We start from the raw sequence: 20,133 nt of genomic DNA, 5'->3' as shown, positions 1-20,133 counted from the left end.
GAGGTACCCAGGTCCATTTGGATTAGGTTAAATTTGAGATAATTATAGGACATCCAGGTAGAGATATCTGGGCAATTGGGAATGTGGTCTGGCAATCAAGAGATAAGGATTATACATTTACATCTGAGAGTTATTTAATCAGTATTTTTTTTCAAAGACATTGTGCTAAGTCCTGTGGAACTGTAAAATCTAGTGGTGCAGTTTTCAGACTGGAGACGTAAGACCTATGTACTGTACAGTCAAAAGCAAACGCAGGGAAGAATATGTTAAGTGCCAGGAAAAAGGTTTTGAAATTGCTGTGGGAAAGCCTGGAGTAGGGATTTGGGGAGGGGTCCTCAAATAAGACATTGCCGTGTCTTAGCCTTTCCATCCTAACGTTTGATATAATTGATGAGGGAGATGGAATAAGAAGCCATGTAGTCCTCCATAAAGAAAGGGCACATAACTTTTTAAAAGTGTGTTTATGTTATACAACTAAATCCCTGCCTCAAATTAATGTCTTAAATCCATCCTCCATGTAGACTCCATTTTGGTGTATCTAAAACTCAAATCAGCTACATGTTTCTTTTGCTTCGAATTTCTCATTCTCCTCAGGATAGTCTAAGTACTTTCAGACCATACAAAGCCCTTCTGTTGTCCAGTCTTTTCTAGCCCATCCCTGGACTGCTCTATAAACACTTGTGCATGCTGTTTGTTACCTCTGACAAGGTTTTAGAGTGGCAGTTTGGGGCCAAAATATTCCCTCTGCCTACCTGCCCTGTTGCCTGTCTGCCTACTTACTCCTTAAAACTTATACCACATTATTTATAATTAAATATGAGTCTGTCTTTCCCACTAGATCAAACTCTTAAGGCAAATACTCTGGTATGGTATTTATATTTTTTTCCTAGGGGCATAGTACAATGACTGTTTGGGGAAGTATGAATGAGTGGCTTTAGTGCTAAGGTGATAAGAAAATTAGTAAAGGGATTAGCACCAGATAAAATAAGCAAGAAAAGACTTCTTAGAGAAGGTGACTTTATTGGAATAAATAATTGGAATAAATTTTTTTCTGCATGGTCTCCTTTAGCCCCGCTCTCCTAAAGTAACCGTATTAAAAGTTTAAAGTATAGCCTTCCCTAATTTTTTAATAGATTGTTATGCAGATTCATAAAAATACAACATATCAAGGTTTTTTTTTTTTTTCCTTTTTAAAACAGAAATGAGATCGTATTATGCATTCTATCCTTGGTATATGACTTACTCTGATATTTAATCTTTCAGTTTGTGTCATTTAAAAAAATTCTGTCCAGGAATCGCTAGACTAACTTCTTAGCCTAATAATGAGTTCTGAAAAAATACTTTGAAAAACACCATATTAAATCTCTGGAAGATTGGTCCATGAACAAGCTTCACATGGGACAATTGCATGAAAAATTAAACGAGTATTGTGAAAATTACCTTAGATTTTGGTTTAAGACAGCTGACCATTATAATTCTTTCTACATTTCTCTTTTCTACTTGTATAACAAGTGACTGCCCCTTAGAACTATACACCAACAGTGGGAGTTTTTGTTTGTTTTGAGACAGGGTCTTGCTCTGTCACCTAGGCTGGAGTATAGTGGCTTAGATCATGGCTCCCGCATTGACCTCCTGGGCTCAAGTGATCTTCCTGCCTCATCCTCCCAAGTAGCTGAGACTAAAGGCGCTCACCACCACACCAGGCTAATTTTTTTTTGTAGAGACAGTGTCTTGCTATGTTGCTCAGGTTGCTCTTGAATTGCTGGCCTTAAGCAGTCCTTCCACCTCCACCTCCCAAAGTTCTGGGATTACACGTGGAGCCACCGGCCAGCATGAGAATTTCTTTAGCCCAGCTTAAACTCTTTTCTTTCTCCACAAGTGGAATTTTTTATATTCTGTTCCCTGGGTGTTATTTACAAACTCTTCCACTCTCAAAAATACTTCTACCTGCAACGATTATATGCCAAAATCTCTACTACATTAATCTTAGACTACACAGTACACAAAAAAATGAGAAATATCTGTGCAAGAAGAAAATGCAAAATACAAACAACAGTGAAAATAAAAACATCACATTCCATTCCTGATATCGTTTAGATATTTGTCCCCTCCAAATCTCATGTTAAAATTTGCTGTCCAATGTTGGGGTGGGTCCAGTGGGAGGTGTTTGGGTCACTTCCCACCATCCATCTCATAGGGGTGGATCCCTCATAAAAGGCTTGATGACCTCCCTGTGGTAATGAGTTCACACTGGTTCCCCTTTCCTTTCCACCAGGGTTGGAAACTTACTGAGATCCTCCCAAAAGCAGATGCTGGTGTCATGCATCTTGTACAACCTGCAGAACCATGAGCCAAATAAACCTCTTTTCTTTATAAATTACCCAGTCTCAGGTGTTCCTTTATAGCAATGCAAAAGCAAATTAATATAGTTCCTCCAAATCACACATAACACCTCCATATCTATCTTTCGAGATCTTCTGTAGGCATACCAAACAAAATAAGATCATACTGAGGCTACTCTTTTGTAATCTGCTTTTTTCAATCACAGTCTCCACCTTTCTATTTCAGGAAATTTTCATCTTAACTAATACCAAAACCATACTCAAACTTTTCCTGTTGTTCCAAAAATGTCTGTTGGTGGTCATGTCCAAAATAGTATCCCATTTAGAGCCACACATTTGGTTGTTCCTTAAGTTTTTAAATCAAGTGCAGAGGTTTGCAAACTTTTTCTTTAAAGGGCCATATAGTAAATATTTTAGACTTTGAGGGTCATGTGATCTCATTGCAGCTATTCACCTCTGCCCTTGTGTGTACTGTGATGTAATAATAAATACATATTTGTTCTCTGCTCCCATTCCTTTGTGCACAACTCCTGAAACCTTTGGAATCTCCTAAGTGCTGTCTTTTTGTATGCTACTAAGATGACTGATGACTGGGGGCTCCTGGATAGCCTCAGGATGGGGGTTTGCCTAGGAAAACCAATCATGTGATTAGAAAGTTGGAAGTTTCAGTCCCTCCCACCCACTCCCACCTCTGGGGAAGGGGAGAGGAACTGAAGGTTGAGTTGTTCACTAATAGCCAGTGATTTAATCAATCATACCTACATGGTGAAGCTTCTGTAAAAACCCATACATGTCTCTATGTGTCTGTTCCACATGGTCCTTTTTGAGCTGCATCTTTTTATAATGAATGGGTAATAAGTAAAGTGCTTTCCTAAGTTCCGTGAGCTGCTCTAGAAAATGATCAAACCTGAGAAGGGGGTTGTGGGAACCTCTGATTGTAGCCAAGTTGGACAAGTTGTAGGTAACCTGGGAACCTACTGCTTGTAATTGGCATCTGGAATGGGAGGAGTCTTGTGGGACTGAGCCCTTGACTTCTGCCGTCTGATGTTATCTCCAGGTAGATAGTGTGAGAATTGAGTTAAATTGTAGGTCACCCAGCTGGTGTCAGAGAATTGGTTGTTGGGAGAGGAAACCCCACACCTACGTGACGTCAGAAATGAATCCTCACACCTGTAATCCGAGCACTTTGGGAGGCCAAGGCGGGAGGACTGCTTGAGCCCAGGAGTTCAAGACCAGCCTGGGCAACAAAGTGAGACCCATCTCTACTTAAAAAAAAAAAAAAAAAAAAAAGAAGTATTCAGAGTATTGTGAATATGAGAATACAGTTTTCCTATCTCACATCTTGTCATTCAAAAGCAGGTGATAGACAGTATGTAAGTAGGTGTGGCCATGTTCCAGTAAAACTTATGGTCACTGAAACTTGAAGTTCTTATAATTTTGATGTGTCACAAAATATTATTTTGATTTTCTTCAACTATTTAAAAATGTAAAGTCATTCTTAGCTGAGAGGCAAACAAAAGTAGGCAGTGGCTTGTGGGCCTTAGTTTACCAGCCCCTTGATCTAGCGCATTTCTTTTTTTAATGGCACTGACTTGCCAAAGCAGCTGGGCTAATTGTCCCTGTGAAATAAAAATAAAATTCTAAGCCCCCTAAACTGGCTGAACAGACCCCCCCTCTTTGGCCAAGTAGATTCCAGAAAAACATGAAAAACAAATTCCCAAACATAATAAGATGGTCATGGTCGAATACTGGACTTTTCCTAAAAGTTAAACGGAAACCAGCCCTGGAAAAACAAAGAATGGAAGACTTGCTCCTCTGCTGACTTCAGCCAACTGCCTGACATGGTGACCAGCCTCCCCTCCTTTTTTGCAGTTTCACCATGACAGCTGACCAGTTTCACGAGGCATTCCTTCCTGTACTGTGGGCAGTCACCACCCCCTCAGCCCTCATCAAGGCTACCAAAAAATACTCCTGAGATTCCCCTTTCATTGTATATGTTTCTCATTCGATTTAGGCCCTTTGCACCTGTCCCCTCACTCAGCATCTTTAAGCCAGTTGATTGACCTCCTATGAGATACTTTTCTCCTCCTCTTCTAACCTAACCATAATTTACTGTAACCTCCTTAATGTAACTACCATTTTGCTTTTTTTTTTTTTTTTTTTTTGAGAAAGAGTCTCACTCTGTCGCGCAGGCTGGAGTGCAGTGGCGTCATCTTGGCTCACTGCAAGTTCCACCTTTCGGGTTCACGCCATTCTCCTGAGTAGCTGGGACTACAGGCACCCACCACCATGCCCGGATAATTGTTTGTATTTTTAGTAGAGACGAGGTTTCACCGTGTTGCCAGGATGGTCTTGATTGCCTGACCTCATGATCCGCCAGCCTCAACCTCCCAAAGTGCTGGGATTACAGGCGTGCACCACCGCGCCTGACCCCGTTTTGCCTTTAAGAGGAGATTTGTGGCCGGGCGCGGTGGCTCAAGCCTGTAATCCCAGCACTTTGGGAGGCCGAGACGGGCGGATCACGAGGTCAGGAGATCGAGACCATCCTGGCTAACACGGTGAAACCCCGTCTCTACTAAAAAAATACAAAAAAATAGCCGGGCGCGGTGGCGGGCGCCTGTAGTCCCAGCTACTCCGGAGGCTGAGGCAGGAGAATGGCGTGAACCCGGGAGGCGGAGCTTGCAGTGAGCTGAGATCCGGCCACTGCACTCCAGCCTGGGCGACAGAGCGAGACTCCGTCTCAAAAAAAAAAAAAAAAAAAAAAAAAAAGAGATTTGTGCACCCAAAGACTGCGTTGTCTTTACAAACACCCTTCTCTCACCTATATAGACTTAAGGGAGACCCCCTTACCCACTGATGGATCCTTTCTGAAAAATTCTGCTGGCTTCCATTGTGCAGCCTATGTGGTGGTCTCTGATGGGAACCATTGAATCAGGCCCCCAGCCACCTGCCCGATCTGCTCAACAAGCAGAATTAGCATCCCCTCACTTGGGCCTGCCTCTGGCCAGGGATGAAATGGCTAATATTTATACAGACAGCTTGTATGTCTTTGGAGTTGCCCGTGATTTTGGCATGCTCTAGAAACAGCATTTTTTTACTTCCTCTGGACAACCTTTTGAGAACAAAGACTAGGCCGGGTGCAGTGGCTCACGCCTGTAATACTAGCACTTTGGGAGGCTGAGGCAGGTAGATTACTTGAGGTCAGGAGTTCGAGACCAGCCTGACCAAGTTTAAGGGACTTTCACCTGTGGAGACATGGTGAAGCCTCGTCTCTATAAAAAACACAAAAATTAGCCAGATGTGGCGGCACGCACCTGTAAGCCCAACTACGAGGGAGGCTGAGGCAGGAGAATCACTTGAGCCTGGGAGGTGGAGGTTGCGTTGAGCTGAGATCGCACCACTGCACTCCAGCCTGGGCGACAGAGTGAGACTCTGTCTCAGAAAAAAAACAAAAACAAAGACTGTTTTGTTTCTCTTAGATGCCATTCAGGCTCATTGAGCCCTAACCGTTATTGTCCAGGGACGTTTCTCTGACAAGACAGAAGACAGTGAAGGCAACCTCCTAGTGGATGCGGCAGCTAAAGCTGCCACCCTGCAAGTGGCTCCTTGCCAAGTTACATGTATTCAACCCACTTCTCCTCCTCCCCTTGCTCTTCTTCCTTGCTCTCCTCCCCATCTGAAGACCTTTGCAGACTCATTTTCACAAAAGACAGTCTTGAAGTCTGGAAGAGGGAAATGGATTAAACAAAATTGCACTTCCAGTCCCCAGACAAAATTACAGGAAGGTCCAAATGGACATCCAGTCCTACCCAGCACCCTGCAAAGACAAACAACCTTTATATGTAATCTAATCCATTGGAATCCAGACAAAATGATTCAGCAGGGTAGACAGTGCTACTGTTGGTGACTCTCTCCAGCTCTTGCCCCTCAGCTAGATAAACTTGGCAATATCTACCCTCAGTATAACCCAGGTGAACTCTTGAGGCTCACTCCAGGACAATTTCCTCTCCCCTAGGGTCCCTTAACCATGTGACAACTTGATTTCATTTAGTTGCCACCGTCCCACAGATTAAATTTTATTCTTCTAATGGTTGATGATGTATTTTCATTGAGGTAAGTCTTCCACCTATAAACAAGCAACAGCCATGGTGGTGGCCGAAATGCTGCTTGAGAAAAACCATTCCTCTCTAAGGTGTTCCCACTGAATTCCACAGCGATAGAGGCACTCATTTTACCTGCCAAATACTAGAACAAGTTTTTTAAATGTGCCCTTTTACAGCACTTTCACTGTGCCTACTCTCACCAGTCCTCTGGGCTAATTGAACAATCTAATGGGATCATTGAAAACCAGCTGGCAAAAGTTACACAAACTTAACCTTTCCTGGCCTAAAGCTCTCCCATTAGCGTTACTGATTCTGCAGTCCACTCCCACCAGTAAATGTCAGCTCTCCCCTTTTGAAATTGTACTGATTGGTCTGTGCACTTAGACCAGGAAATATTTTCTCCTGCCCAATTACAGGAGGGAACTTTAGGCTTATTGCCAGGGGCTTGTTAAAGCTGTAAAGATCAATCACTGCAGGTTGTAGAATCTTTTTACAGCTTCCCCGACAGGCCATAAACTCCAGTATTACTACCTCCAGCTTGGTGATGACAAGTAGTAGAAGAGACATCAGTTAAAATACTTCCTCCAGCCTACTGGATGGGTGCTATTAATTAATCCTTGTGCTGCTAAGTTACAGAGACCTGACTGCTAGTCACACATGTCTTATCTGAAAACAACCCCTGCTGAAACTTGGAAGTTGGTGCCGGTCTCTACGCGAGACTTCAGTTAACCAAAGCCTATCTCTAGACCCAGAAAAAGGCAGTAGTCCACATAAACTGCTTTTGTGAGACCCAGGGCCAGGACTGTATTCAAATACACTGGGTCTCACTTAGTAATTTGCCTGTATCTAAACTAATAGAATTTGTTCCATGCCTTTCTACTAGGTAACTTCAATGTTTAGTTAGCTACCTGTATGCTTCCTCTTCCTGTCTTTATCAGAACTGAGCGGGGCTTGTGACCCCCACTCCTGAGGACATCATTATTCTGTTCCTGTAGTGAAGTATTCTCTTACTTAAGGTCAGTCCCTAAAGTTTGTCAGATAATCCCCTTGGATTTCTGTGGGATTTATGGTTTTTCCCTTGGTTCAGTTTTCTGAATTGTTAAATGGCTGTTCCCTCCGTTCCTTTTACTCTTATACACATACTGTCCTCTTTCCCCCTCTGTCTTGTCTCAATGCAGAGAATGGCATGATAACACTTAGTTAAGCTGTCCCAAATGTTGCTAGTAGAAGGAAACTTGTTGGATTGCTGGATTTGCCAACAATTTCCCTGATCCATTCATGATAGATATGTGCCATTGGTAATATCTGTCACTGACTTCTCAGATGTCCCTAATGTCACCACTTTCCCAAACCAACCCCTTTCCCTGTTGACTTTCCAGGTCCAATTGCTTCAAAGCCCAGATATTGTCACCCCTTGTTTTGATTTGTCCTGTGTTTTTAACATTGGAAACCCATTCTTTACCATGGGACCTTCTTTGTTGTTGTTGTTGTTGTTGTTGTTCTTTGGCTTTTTTGTTTTTTGGGGTTTTTTTGAGACTGAGTCTTGCTCTGTTACCCAGGCTGGAGTGCAGTGGTGAGATCTGAGCTCACGGTAACCTCCGCCTCCTGGGTTCAAGCAACTCTCCTGCCTCAGCATCCCAAGAGCTGGGATTACAGGCACCTGCCACCATGCCCGGCTAATTTTTGTATTTTTAGTAGAGACTGGATTTCACCATGTTGGCCAGGCTGATCTTAAACTCCTGACCTCAAGTGATCCACCTGCCTTGGCCTCCTGGAGTGCTGGGATTATGGGCATGAGCCACCTCACCCAGCCTACCAGGGGACCTTCTTGACCTAAGAACTACTGGATAGACAAGTGTCATCTACATCAGATAAATAAAGTTAAAAATGTATCCCTACAGTGCCCACAATATTTACATTTAAAATAAGTGAGTGGATTCTGGAAAGCTTGCAAGAGAAATGGCCCATGGTTCAGTTTGGTGATGTCAGCGCTCCTCATGAATGCATCTGCTAATTAAGACACCCTCAGGAGTATCACTTGTGCCCCCCATTCAGGCTCTGTGTTTGTATGTGGCATAGGGTCTGATCCACCTGCACAGCTTTGGGCACACTGTTGCCTTGACAGCCTACAGTTAGAAGGTTCCTGCTTGCTGGGATATTTTGTAACCCCCATATCCTTCCACAAACTTACAGAAGGACCCCCTTTCTCTCCACTATTAAACTAAAAGGTCTGTATTCGCAGGGTATGAAGATGATACAGATCAAAGCATCCTGGGAATATTAATTCCAAGTGTTGGGATTTATGTCAATAAGGATATTATTTGAAAAGTCTCTGCCACTGTTAGTCAGATTGTTGCAGGATTTAGGGGGATGAGAGAGACCTCGGGTTGAAACAGGAGAATCTTTTACTGAGTGCACTCAGGCCCAGCAGACTCATGTCCAAAGACTGAGCCCGGAACAAAGCCAGCACTTGACTTTTAATACACATGTCACAAAAGGAGGTGAGCTAGCTTGAAGCAAGCTTACAGTGGTGTGAAAACAAGGGTATAGAGGCAGGACAAACTCAGGATTGCTCATGACCGTTGCCAAGCAACCCAGACGTCCATTATCTAGGTTTGCCTAGGCACAGGCTTATCCCATAACCTTCACTATGGTGCCCAGGCAGCTGTAGTTCAGGCCTACTCAGGCTTCTCGTGACCTTTGTATACTTCTCAGATACAACAGAATACTTGAAGTTACTAGTTACAGAGAACAAGAATCTATAAACTCATACCATAAAACAAAGGAAAATTTGTTTTTCTTCTCCCTATGTTGAGGGAGTGCTGGGAGAGTCTCCAGAGCACATTAGATAATATCAAGACTTTTCCTGGGTCTGGGATGTGCCTGTTGCTGCCTCTGGGACAAGTCAGCCTAATACAGGAAAACTTATTTTGCTCTCTTTTTAATTTTATTTTTCTTTAATTTCCCACCTCAAGATAGCTGCAGATGCTGCAAAAAGCCTTGTAGCTCAACAAAAATCCCTAAACTCCTTGGCTCAAGTAGTATTAGATAATAAAATTGCTGCAGATTTTCTCCTAGCCAAACAAGGAGTTGTTTGGTCCATACCTCCTGTTACATAAGTACTTCAGGTGAAATAGAAACTGTTAGAAGCCAGGCACGGTGGCTCACGCCTGTAATCCCAGCACTTCGGGAGGCCAAGGCGGACGGATCATAAGGTCAGAAGATCAAGACCATCCTGGCTAACACGGTGAAACCCTGTCTCTACTAAAAGTACAAAAAATTAGCCGGGCATGGTGACAGGCGCCTGTAGTCTAAGCTACTCAGGAGGATGGTGTGAACCCGGGAGGTGAAGCTGGCAGTGAACCAAGATGGCGCCTCTGCACTCCAGCCTGGACAACAGAGTGAGACACTGTCTCAAAAAAAAAAGACACTTAGAGAAAGACTATCCAAACAAGCTTAAATGGTTACAAGAGGTATGAACTACTAATCCTCTCAACGATCTATTTAGTTGGCTTCCAACTGGCCTGGGAAATCCCTTTCAAGCTGCTGTCTAAGTGTTTGTCATATTCGTAGTCTCCATCATACTTTCTTAACATTCAAATTACTTATGATAGGACTGCAAGAAGTCCCTGGTTAAAACCAGAATTATGATGGTTCAGTGCATAGAACTTACAGGCAAGTTAATTCTGTAGCCATTCCTTTTGGCTCTTGTATCTCTTATACCTTATGGGTTAATGAGTACCTGCCATCTCTCTATTCCTGCCTGATCTAGGATGTCCAATTGGCTATCCTAGGGAATGGGTGGATCTGGGACAGTTAGCCACACCACCCTGGCAATGACGTGGGACAAAATAAACATTTGGCTGTTGGTGCTGCCTGCAGCAGATCGTGGCTAAAATGGGGAAACATGAAATAAAAATAAAATTCTAAGCACCCCCCTGCCCCACCGACTGACTGAATGGACACACCTTGGCCAAGGAGACCCCAGAAAAACTTTGAAATCTAAGTTTTCCAGCCATGATGAGATGAGAGGTTGGTTACACCTCAGTACACCCCATTCCTCACTAACTGATACCAGACTTTGTTTGTAAGCGTTAAATAGATACCAGCCCTGGAACGGAAACAAGACTCACTCCTCTCCTGACTTCAGCCAACCACCTGACACCACAGCCAGACTCTCCTTTTTTGTGCTTTTGACATGACAGCTGACCAGTTGCACTGCACATTCCTTCCTGACAAATGACCAGCAGTCACAGACTAGTTCTGGCTGGTTTACTCAGGCTGTGCACCTTTTGACATATGAAGCTTAATTTTACTGCATTTTAATGTTAAGTCTCCAACCCAAGAGAACATGGGGTTTGTGTAACATGTGTGTTTGCTTATCATACATGCGTAAGTCCACCTTTCATGAATATGCGTAGCTCATTCTATAACCTGTTAAATATGTACGTTAGCCAGCCCAGTTAGTGTAAAACTCCTGTTCCCCACTTCTTCCCTTGAAATGGTTGCTTTTGTTCCCAGCCAAAGGCTCTGCTTCCCACCCTGCAGGTTGCACCTCAATATAAGAAATAAAGTTCTTCCCTAATGTATAGATCTCATGATTTTAAGTCAACACCCTACAGAAAGTCCTATCTCCCGGCTTTGTGTGTTTGCTGAATAGTAGTGTCACTGAGCTTGTTCTCTAATCCCCTGTATTTGCTATAAACTCAGGGTTATATCTAAAGACTAGCAATATCTAAAAAAAACCAAATTATGCCCTATTTGCTGTCCCTTTGTATCCCTAGATCATAGGTGACAGTGATGTGACATGATTCAGTGAGCCCAAACACTGAGGCTTCAACTTAAGAGTTGTCGTTTTCTCCTGGTTACAAACAGTGCCGTTTTCTACTCTCACTTTGTTTTGAAAACTAAAAGTCAATATTTGAAGAACTCTTAAATAATAAAGTAGGTGCTGCTTTTCAAGCCAGCTATTTGAAGAAAGTTAATGAAAAAGAAACATTACTGATCTCTATAGGGACATGCTACCGAACGTATGAATCCTTCACTTTTCTCCCCTAATCGGAAGTAGTAATTTTCCACTTTGCCTTGTTTTTCTTCCTGTCATTCCCTCCCACCCATATCTCTTGCTTTCTTAACTTTTCAAGCTACTTACTATATTTAGCTAGATCTGGCTAGACATTGGTTTTCATACAGTATTTGTCTACTTTGTTTGAGTTTACATGCCAATAAGCATACGTCTAATAGAGACTTTTAATTTTTTTTTTTTTTGAGACAGAGTCTTGCTCTGTCGCCCAGGCTGGAGTGCAGTGACACAATCCTGGCTCACTGCAACCTCCGCCTCCTGGGTTCACGCCATTCTGCCTCAGTCTCCCGAGAGTAGCTGGGACTACAGGTGCTCGCCACTACGCCTGGCTAATTTTTTGTATTCTTTAGTAGACACGGGGTTTCACTGCGTTCACCAGGATGGTCTCAATCTCCTGACCTCATAATCCGCCCACCTCAGCCTCCTGAAGTGCTGGGATTACAGGCTTGGGCTACCGTCCCAGCCAGAGACTTTTAATTTAAAATATACTATTGTTAACCTCAAATAACCAAAAAGGTCAGAATCTAGTTTACAGAGTTTATGCAAGCACAACAGTTGAGGACTGCAGTGCAGGACACACTTCCAAGTTGCCTTGGGGACTGCTCCAGAGAACAAAAGAGAGGCTCAGGTTTTTAAAAGACAAATCAAAAGGGCGGGGGGGCGCGGTTACAAAAATTGTTAATCAGGGATTCTCATTGGTTTACAGAGATAACATTGGTTAGTGATTGGCTATGTATTGTTGAACTATAGGGTGTATGGCAGTTTAGGGCCACTTGGCGTCAGTCTAGAGCCCACATAGCAATTGGCTTCAAGAAGTAATTACTCAGCTCAAAGGGGAGTGAGCATGGACTGCTGTGAACATTTTAAATGCCTTTCTGGGCCTGATAATTGAAAGGTGCTTGCATTTCTCAGATACAAGGTTTTTGTTCTCACTATCCCTTAACATAGATAAGAACGTTTTGAACAAGTTAAATAGGATTTTGAGTGGCTTTATTTTCGTGATTACATCATGAGTCTTAATGTTCAAAACATATTGACTCACATTTGGCTATTTGATAATGCATTCTTGGATCGGGAGCCTTAACCACTTAAGGTGGTATGGCAGTATGGCTAAAGCTGATTCAAATTCCATTTGTTGTTGGCATGTTACAGTGTTTGTACTAACACTGTTCCCAATAATTACATGTTAATAGGAGTTTTAATTTGCAAAATGCTTTCATATTCGTTTTTGGACTTGAGCCACATTTTGTTGCTGGAAGGAAAAAGTTTATGTCCATCCTACTAGTGAGAAAACTGAGGCTCAGAAAGACTCACTTATTTGTTGCGGGTGAGCTGTGACTATCTGGGCCAGCAGTGCGAGGCTACAAGAATTTATCAAGACTGGCCGGGCACAGTGCCTCATGCCTGTAATCCCAGCATTTTGGGAGGCCAAGGCGGGGGGAGCTCCTGAGGTCAGGAGTTCGAGACCAGCCTGTCCAGCATGGTGAAACCCCATCTCTACTAAAAATACAAAAAATTAGCTGGGTGTGGTGGTGGGCGCCTATAATTCCAGCTACTTGGGAGGCTGAGACAGGAGAATTGCGTGAACTCGGGAGGCGGAGGTTGCAGTGAGCCGAGATTGTGCCACTGCACTGTAGCCTGGGCAATAGAGTGAGACTGTGTCTCAAAAATTAAAAAAAAAAGATTATGATGATGCCAAAGTGTGGAAGGATGGTGGGTGGTCAGCTGCGATTACCGCTGTCCACATCTGCGTGGCCTTTAAGCGCTTCTCACTGCACTTGGGTCAAGGGACTTTCGAAGGAGTTTTCCTGCATTTCTGCCTGCCCAGATAAACCCAGAGACTATTCTGGGATGTAGGACCTGCTTCCCTCTTCAGCCAGGAGCTACAGACCTTTCTCATCCCTCATTTCCCCCATCCCAAATCTCAAATCCCCAAGCAGAATATCCTATCACTCTGGCCTGCCTTCAGCAGAAATCCGTCAAGTTGAGTAAACCCAGAATCTTCCCTTACCTTTGATATTTCTTCTTAGTAATTTTTCATCTGTTGATCCCCATTCTACTTGGTGGCAATAAATCCTCACTTGTCCTTGTATTCAAAATTGAGCCCAGTCCCTCCCACTTCCGCAAAAGCTTCCCTGCCATCAGTAGTCTCTCTTGAATAAAGGCTTCCTCATAGTCTTTGACAAATGTTATGAATTATTGTTTGTTTAACACTGCACAAAGGGGAAATGGTCTAGAAGAGATACAGACCATTTTTGTTTTCCTAATGATCAGTGATGCTCGATGACCCTAGACTAAACCTCTGCGAAGGATTATTTTAGGCAGAAAGACCTCTCCTCTCTTCCCTGGGTTTCCTTTCTCAGTCTGACCCTTTTATCTAATTTCCTTTCCTTACTTATAAAAAAACTAGATAGTAATTCTCCTGATTGGGCCATTCCACCAAACTCCTACAGTGTGTATAGTATTAGATGATGTTGGTATGTTAATAGCCCTTTTAAAGGGTACCACATCCCACCCATCTTTGTTGACATGTTGGCACTCAAATACCTTTGTCGTTTTCTGCATTTTACTTTTTCCCCTATTGTTTCAAATGCCTGGAATACTCTCTTCACTGTCTCTTAAATTCTCTAAACTCCCATTCACTTTCAAGGTATGTCTTATTGGTGGAGCAGACATTCCTGGGGACCAGCTTGGCAGAAATTAAAATGAGAACATACCAAGAAGCTGAAACCTCGCAGAAATAATGCAGGGAGTCTGTTGGTAATCAGCTGCCTACCACCACCGCACATTTTGAGATTCTGCTCCTGCTAAAAGCTAAATGATATGTATTTTCAATAACGGGGGCATTTTTCTTCTTGCCTGTGATCAGTCACAGTTTTGACTTCGTATCTTGTTCTTCCCCATGTTCCCTTATATTCTGCAGCAGGACAGAGCTTCCTGTTGCATCCAGTATTTTAAAAACAAGTGTCTGTACCATAGCTGAGTCTGGCATCTTCTGACCCCTCCCTTCCTGACACTGTCTTCCCTCAGTATCGGCAGGAGATTGGTTCCAGGACCTCCTGCAGATACCAAAACCCTCGGATGTTCAGGTCCCTTACATAAAATGGCATGGTGTTTGCCTGTAACCTATGCATATCCTCATGTATGCTTTAAATCATGTCTAGATTACTTAAATACCTAATTTGAGGTAAATGCTATGTAAATGGTTTTTATACCTTACTGTACTTTTATTTATATATTTTTTATTGTTGTATTTTTTTTTTTTTTTCTAATATTTTCAATTGACCTGTGGTTGTCTGAATCTGCAGCTCCAGATCCCAGAGATACGGAGGGCCAATTGTTCTTCTCTCCAGCAGCCACAACAGCCTGTAGCTCTTTACAAGCACTGTGCTTTTTCCCATCCTGAGGGCTTTGCTCCCACTGCTTCCTCTGTCTGCAGTTACCTCTATTCCACTGGATAATAGCCACTCATCCTTTAAGATGCAGTTCAATGATTACTTCTTTCTGGAAGCCTCTTCTGAGCCAGCCACCAGACTAGGTTGGGTGTTCCTCTTCTGTGTCCCATAGTACCAGTGTTTACTTATAATATTTCATAATTGTGTGATAATGGATCTGCCTTACCAATTCTGCAGTGAGTTTCTTGAAAGCAGGAATTATATCCTATTCATCTTTGTATCCCATGTTTCTAGCACAGTAGTTGACAAGTGGTAGCACTTGGATATTGTTTGAGTAGATGAGTGTGTGAACAAAAAGTTTAGTAACAGAAGCTTTTAATATTTAAGTAGAAGTTTCGACTAGAGACTCAATAATTGATCAGTGATTTTTGCTTTCTACAGATATTGGCATCAACTTGACTGACCCTATGTTCAGAGGAATTTATAGGGGGGTTCAAAAGCATCAAGGTAAGTATTTCCTTTATTAAGGCGAATAGTTTCTCTATGAAGACAAATTTTCTGCCTCAGGAGATCTTGAAAAGCATAATCCAAGCTGGGCCTTGTGACTCACACCTGTAATCCCACCACTTTGGGAGTCTGAGGCGGGAGGGTTGCCTGAGTACAGGAGTTCAAGACCAGCCTGGGCAACATAATCCACTCTTAAAGTTGAAATAATAAAGAACTCATGGCTGAGCGGGGTGGCTCACGCCTGTAATCCCAACATTTTGGGAGGCCGAGGCAAGCAGATCACCTGAGGTCAGGAGTTCGAGACCAGCCTAGCCAACATGGTGAAACCCCATCTCTACTAAAAATAACAAAAAAATTAGCCAGGTGTGCTGGCAAGCACCTGTAATCCCAGCTACTTGGGAGGCCGAGGCATGAGAATCGCTTGAACCCAGCTGGTAGAGGTTATAGTGAGCCGAGACTGCACCATTGCACTCCAGCCTGGGCAACAAGAATGAAACTCCGTCTCAAAAAAAAAAAAGAACTCACTATGCATTTTGGATAAAACTGTAAACAAAGTGAAACACATTTATTGATAAACCATGATCATGAACATTTATAATGAAGTTTAATTAAGGTCTTTTTACCTATAGAAGTTTATAATTTCGAATATAAAACTTCAAATAGCCATTTGTACAAAAGCTAAAAAAAAGTCAAATTTTTGTCTGCCAGGTTTTCTTAATGCAGAGTTTATCTTTTACAGATGACTTACAGGATGTAATAGGGAGAGCTGTCGAGATTGGTGTTAAAAAGGTAACATCTGTTTTGTTATTCTTGAGAATTTTAAATGTATATTTTAACTAAATTTTAGTTAAAATTTTGCAGAGTAGAAGGGAACAAGCCAGTGCCACACGTGGAGTACAAATTGTCTACTTGTGATATTAGAAAGTTAATTGAAACAAAATATCCAAATATTCTGTTCATAGCAATTTAAGTTACACAAATCTCATATATAGTTCTTATACATGACAAATGGCAAAACCTCTTTGAAAAAACTTTTTTTAAACCTATGTGAATTACCAGGCTTCTAAAGAGGCAACTTTTAATCAATTTTATAATATAATTTAGCATTTGTCAGAATTAAGCAATAATCAAAAAGACACCAAGTGTAGCTATTTATAGTTTGGGTATACCACTTCAGATAATGGAGATAATATTTTAATTTTTACAGTAATGTCTATGGTTTTTTAGAGAGTTCTAGTAAGCAAATGAATAGATATTTCTTTAAATTAGCTTTAAAACAGAGAGCTAGCACACACATACACATAAGAAATAAGGTTAAATTCCATAGTATGCTGTCAGGACATTTGATAGCCACTGCCTCCAAGTTGAATAACTTGTTTTGGAAAGTGACACGGCTGACTAAATGAGTTTTGCAGTCTCCAACTCCAAACTTGTATTTGTTATTATTCACAAATAATATGAAAAGATAAAAGTTACATTAATTTCTCATTATGGGGTCATTCTGCTTGGTAAATCACTTTAAACAATGGTTTTCTGATGACTCCAAAATACTAAGCTCTTAAATTTTCATGTGTTAGCCATGAGTAATTTAATCTTAATGTTTATTCACACACATGCACACACAACACACACACACTTAGGAATGACAGAACTGAAGTGATTTTTACTTGGACATGGTTCCAAACTGAAATTTAATTCAATACCTTGCATTTATGTTATAGTAGTTAAAAGCGTAGTTAGGGCATAACAAACCTGGTGTCCAGCCCCTGCTTCATTTTTTGTAGCTTTATAACCTGGGGTCTTTTATCTCACTAGACTTCAGTTTTCTCATCTGTAAAATGAGAATGATAATAGTACTTAATTAATAGAGTTGTTATGAAGGCTAAATAAAATATTGAACGTAAAGCATTTGGTATTATACCTGGCATAAACAACCTACGTTATGTGTGTGCTGGAAGCCGCCACCATGAGATGATCATTATCATTATCCTATACACCGGGAGAGGAGATGATCATTATCATTATCCTACACACCGGGAGAGGAGATGATCATTATCATTATCCTACACACCGGGAGAGGAGATGATGCCCTCGTGTCTTGCCCTTTTTTCAACTATTTAGAAAAGTTACACGTAAAATAAAAAGTAGACTTGGTTAATATTTTACATAATTTAAATACTGGATGTAGGTATCTGTTCTAGTATTAAAGTTTTAGGTATGTTAGCAAAAAGAAAGTTTTCCCACTGTTTTTATTAATGTCTTTTTTTTTCTGGAGGCAGAGTCTTGTTCTGTTGCCCAGGCTGGAGTGCAGTGGCACGATCTTGGCTCACTGCAACCTCTGCCTCCCAGGTTCATGTGATTGTCCTGCCTCGGCCTCCCAAGTAGCTGGGACTTCAGGGGCCCGCCACCATGCCTGGCTAATTTTTGTATTTTTAGTAGAGACGGGGTTTCGCCATGTTGGCCAGGATGATCTTGAACTCCTGACCACAGGTGATCCGCCCGCCTCAGCATCCCAAAGTGCTGAGCCACTGCGCCCTGCCTTATATCTTATGTTTTACAGATAGTCAAGGATTTAATTATGGCTATATGTTTTCTGAACGGATACTCAATAGCTAATCATATTAAAGATTTAAATAGCTATATGAAAACATCTGTTTATCATTTGCAGGTCTACCTTGGTTTTGTGTTTTTTCCCTGAGTTGTACCTAGAATGAGTTCATCATTTTAGTGAGACTCTTGAAGTATGAAAAAATATACATCATTGTGCTTGCATCGTGTCTTTAGAAGAATGTGCCCCTTATGCCGCAGTGCTTCAGTGCTCTATCAACACAAAGCTCTTCAGTGACACTTTCATTTTAACAGCAAAGATGGCAGTCTAATTACTGGGTGGATCCTAATGGGTCTATGTAGAAGTATGCTTATTTGCCAAAAGCCATATGTTTTCCTACAGAGAATTCATCAGCATGCATTAACTCACTAATTCTCAAACCTTTTGCTCTCCAGTCCCCTTCACATTCTTTATTATTGAGTACCCCCGAAGAGCTTTTGTTTGTGTGAGTCTTACCTACTGATATATACTATATTAAAAATTAAAACAAAAAATTTTGAATATTAATTCCTTTTAAAATAACGAGAAACTACTGGATAACATAAATAGCATATTTTTATGAAAAACAAGTGTATTCCAGAAAAAAAATATTAACAACATGAGTACAGTTGTTTTTTCAAATCTCTAATGACTGTGTTACTAGAAGCCTGCTGAATTTTCATATCTTTTTCTGTAGTCAGTCTGGTGGTATCACACATCGTGTAGCTTCTTGTATACGTTGTGGACACTTGCAGTAGAGTGAGAGTGAAAAAGACGGAAAGTGTCTTATTATTATTATGAAAATAGTTTTGAGTTCATATACCTACTGGGAGTTACCAGACTACACCTGGAGAACTATCTAATCAATCAACACTATTGAATCACTGATTAATTATTCACACTTTCATAATACCTGATCTCTGTCCTCAAGGAACTCGTTGTCTAATAGGAAAGGTAGACATGTAAATACATTTTAACATTTTGACAGAGTCTAGTGATGAATTCTACACCTCTACACGCACACACACATACATACATACATCCCTGAGGTGTAGTTAGATACCACTCTGCATAGGAGGTAGTCTCCCGGGGTAGGTGTGTGACAGTCACAGAAGAGAGCAGTCTGGAGTAAGGAAGTTGTGGGAAGGCATGTTTAGGAAACTGTTATTGCTGCCCTATTAAAGTCAGCTTATTTTATTTTCTTTCTATTTCAGTTTATGATTACAGGTGGAAATCTACAAGACAGTAAAGATGCACTGCATTTGGCACAAACAAATGGTATTCTCATATTTCTTTTACCAAAAAAAAAATGAATTAAGTAATTTTGAAGAAGTCTTTCTGAAAACTGCTTCAGGTACAATACAATAGATCATGACTGTGGAAACAACAGGAAAATAGACTGATTTCAATGGGACATGATTAAGATGACAAAATTCAGAGTACTCATTGGTATATCAGCTGTTTATAAAACCATTTCATAGTACTCAATGAAGATTATTTTAAGATTTCAGCTAATGAGAATAAAGTTCTCCAGGTACACAGTTTAACCTCAGGTGTTTTTGATGTGGAATTCATGTGTGTGTTTTAATGTGTTTAAGATACGAGTTGCTAGCTGGGCGCAGTGGCTCACACCTGTAATCCCAGCACTTTGGGAGCCTGAGGCAGGCAGATCAGGAGATTGAGACCATCCTGGCTAACACAGTGAAACCCTGTCTCTACTAAAAAATACAAAAAATTAGCCGGGCATAGTGGCGGGCGCCTGTAGTCCCAGCTACTCGGCTGAGGTGGGAGAATGGCGTGAACCCAGGAGGCGGAGCTTGCAGTAAGCGGAGATAGTGCCACTGCACTCCAGCCTGGACAATAGAGCAAGACTCCGTCTCACAACAAGCAGAAAAACCCCCAAAAAACAAAAAGATATGAGTTGCTTTTTATGTATTCTTTTTTAACTTAAGCTGTGAAGGATTATTTTATTAAATTTTTACTAGATGGACCAGATACTGTGCATGGTACCAAGAATGCAAATAATAATGCTGTGTAACCCCCATATGCTTGCTTTATGTTCATACACTTTGCGTTTATTTAAAATATTGAAAGTTTTAGGATTGATTATTAAAGG

The 20,133-nt window shown here is 41.5% G+C and overlaps 1 protein-coding gene across 7 annotated transcripts in view; it reads left to right on the top strand.

Moving 5' to 3' along the window:
* The window catches only part of TATDN1 (TatD DNase domain containing 1), a 50,565-nt gene that overhangs the window by 1,012 nt on the left and 29,420 nt on the right, over positions 1–20,133 (top strand). For 2 of the 7 annotated variants that reach the window (XM_033203554.1, XM_033203552.1), the window contains exons 2-4: positions 15,365–15,430; positions 16,170–16,219; positions 19,232–19,295. In XM_033203554.1, coding sequence (XP_033059445.1) covers positions 15,365–15,430; positions 16,170–16,219; positions 19,232–19,295 — 180 coding nt within the window. Of the gene's footprint in view, positions 1–10,091; positions 10,121–15,364; positions 15,431–16,169; positions 16,220–19,231; positions 19,372–20,133 lie in introns of those variants that run through there. The other 5 variants (XM_033203553.1, XM_033203555.1, XM_033203558.1 and 2 more) reach the window with 5 other exon arrangements.

Source organism: Trachypithecus francoisi, unplaced genomic scaffold, assembly GCF_009764315.1.
Source record: "Trachypithecus francoisi isolate TF-2019V2 unplaced genomic scaffold, Tfra_2.0 Lachesis_group7, whole genome shotgun sequence".
NCBI classification, from domain to species: Eukaryota; Metazoa; Chordata; class Mammalia; order Primates; family Cercopithecidae; genus Trachypithecus; species Trachypithecus francoisi.
The sequence above is the reverse complement of the archived record's forward strand: the minus strand, read 5'-3'. Positions and strand labels throughout refer to the sequence as shown.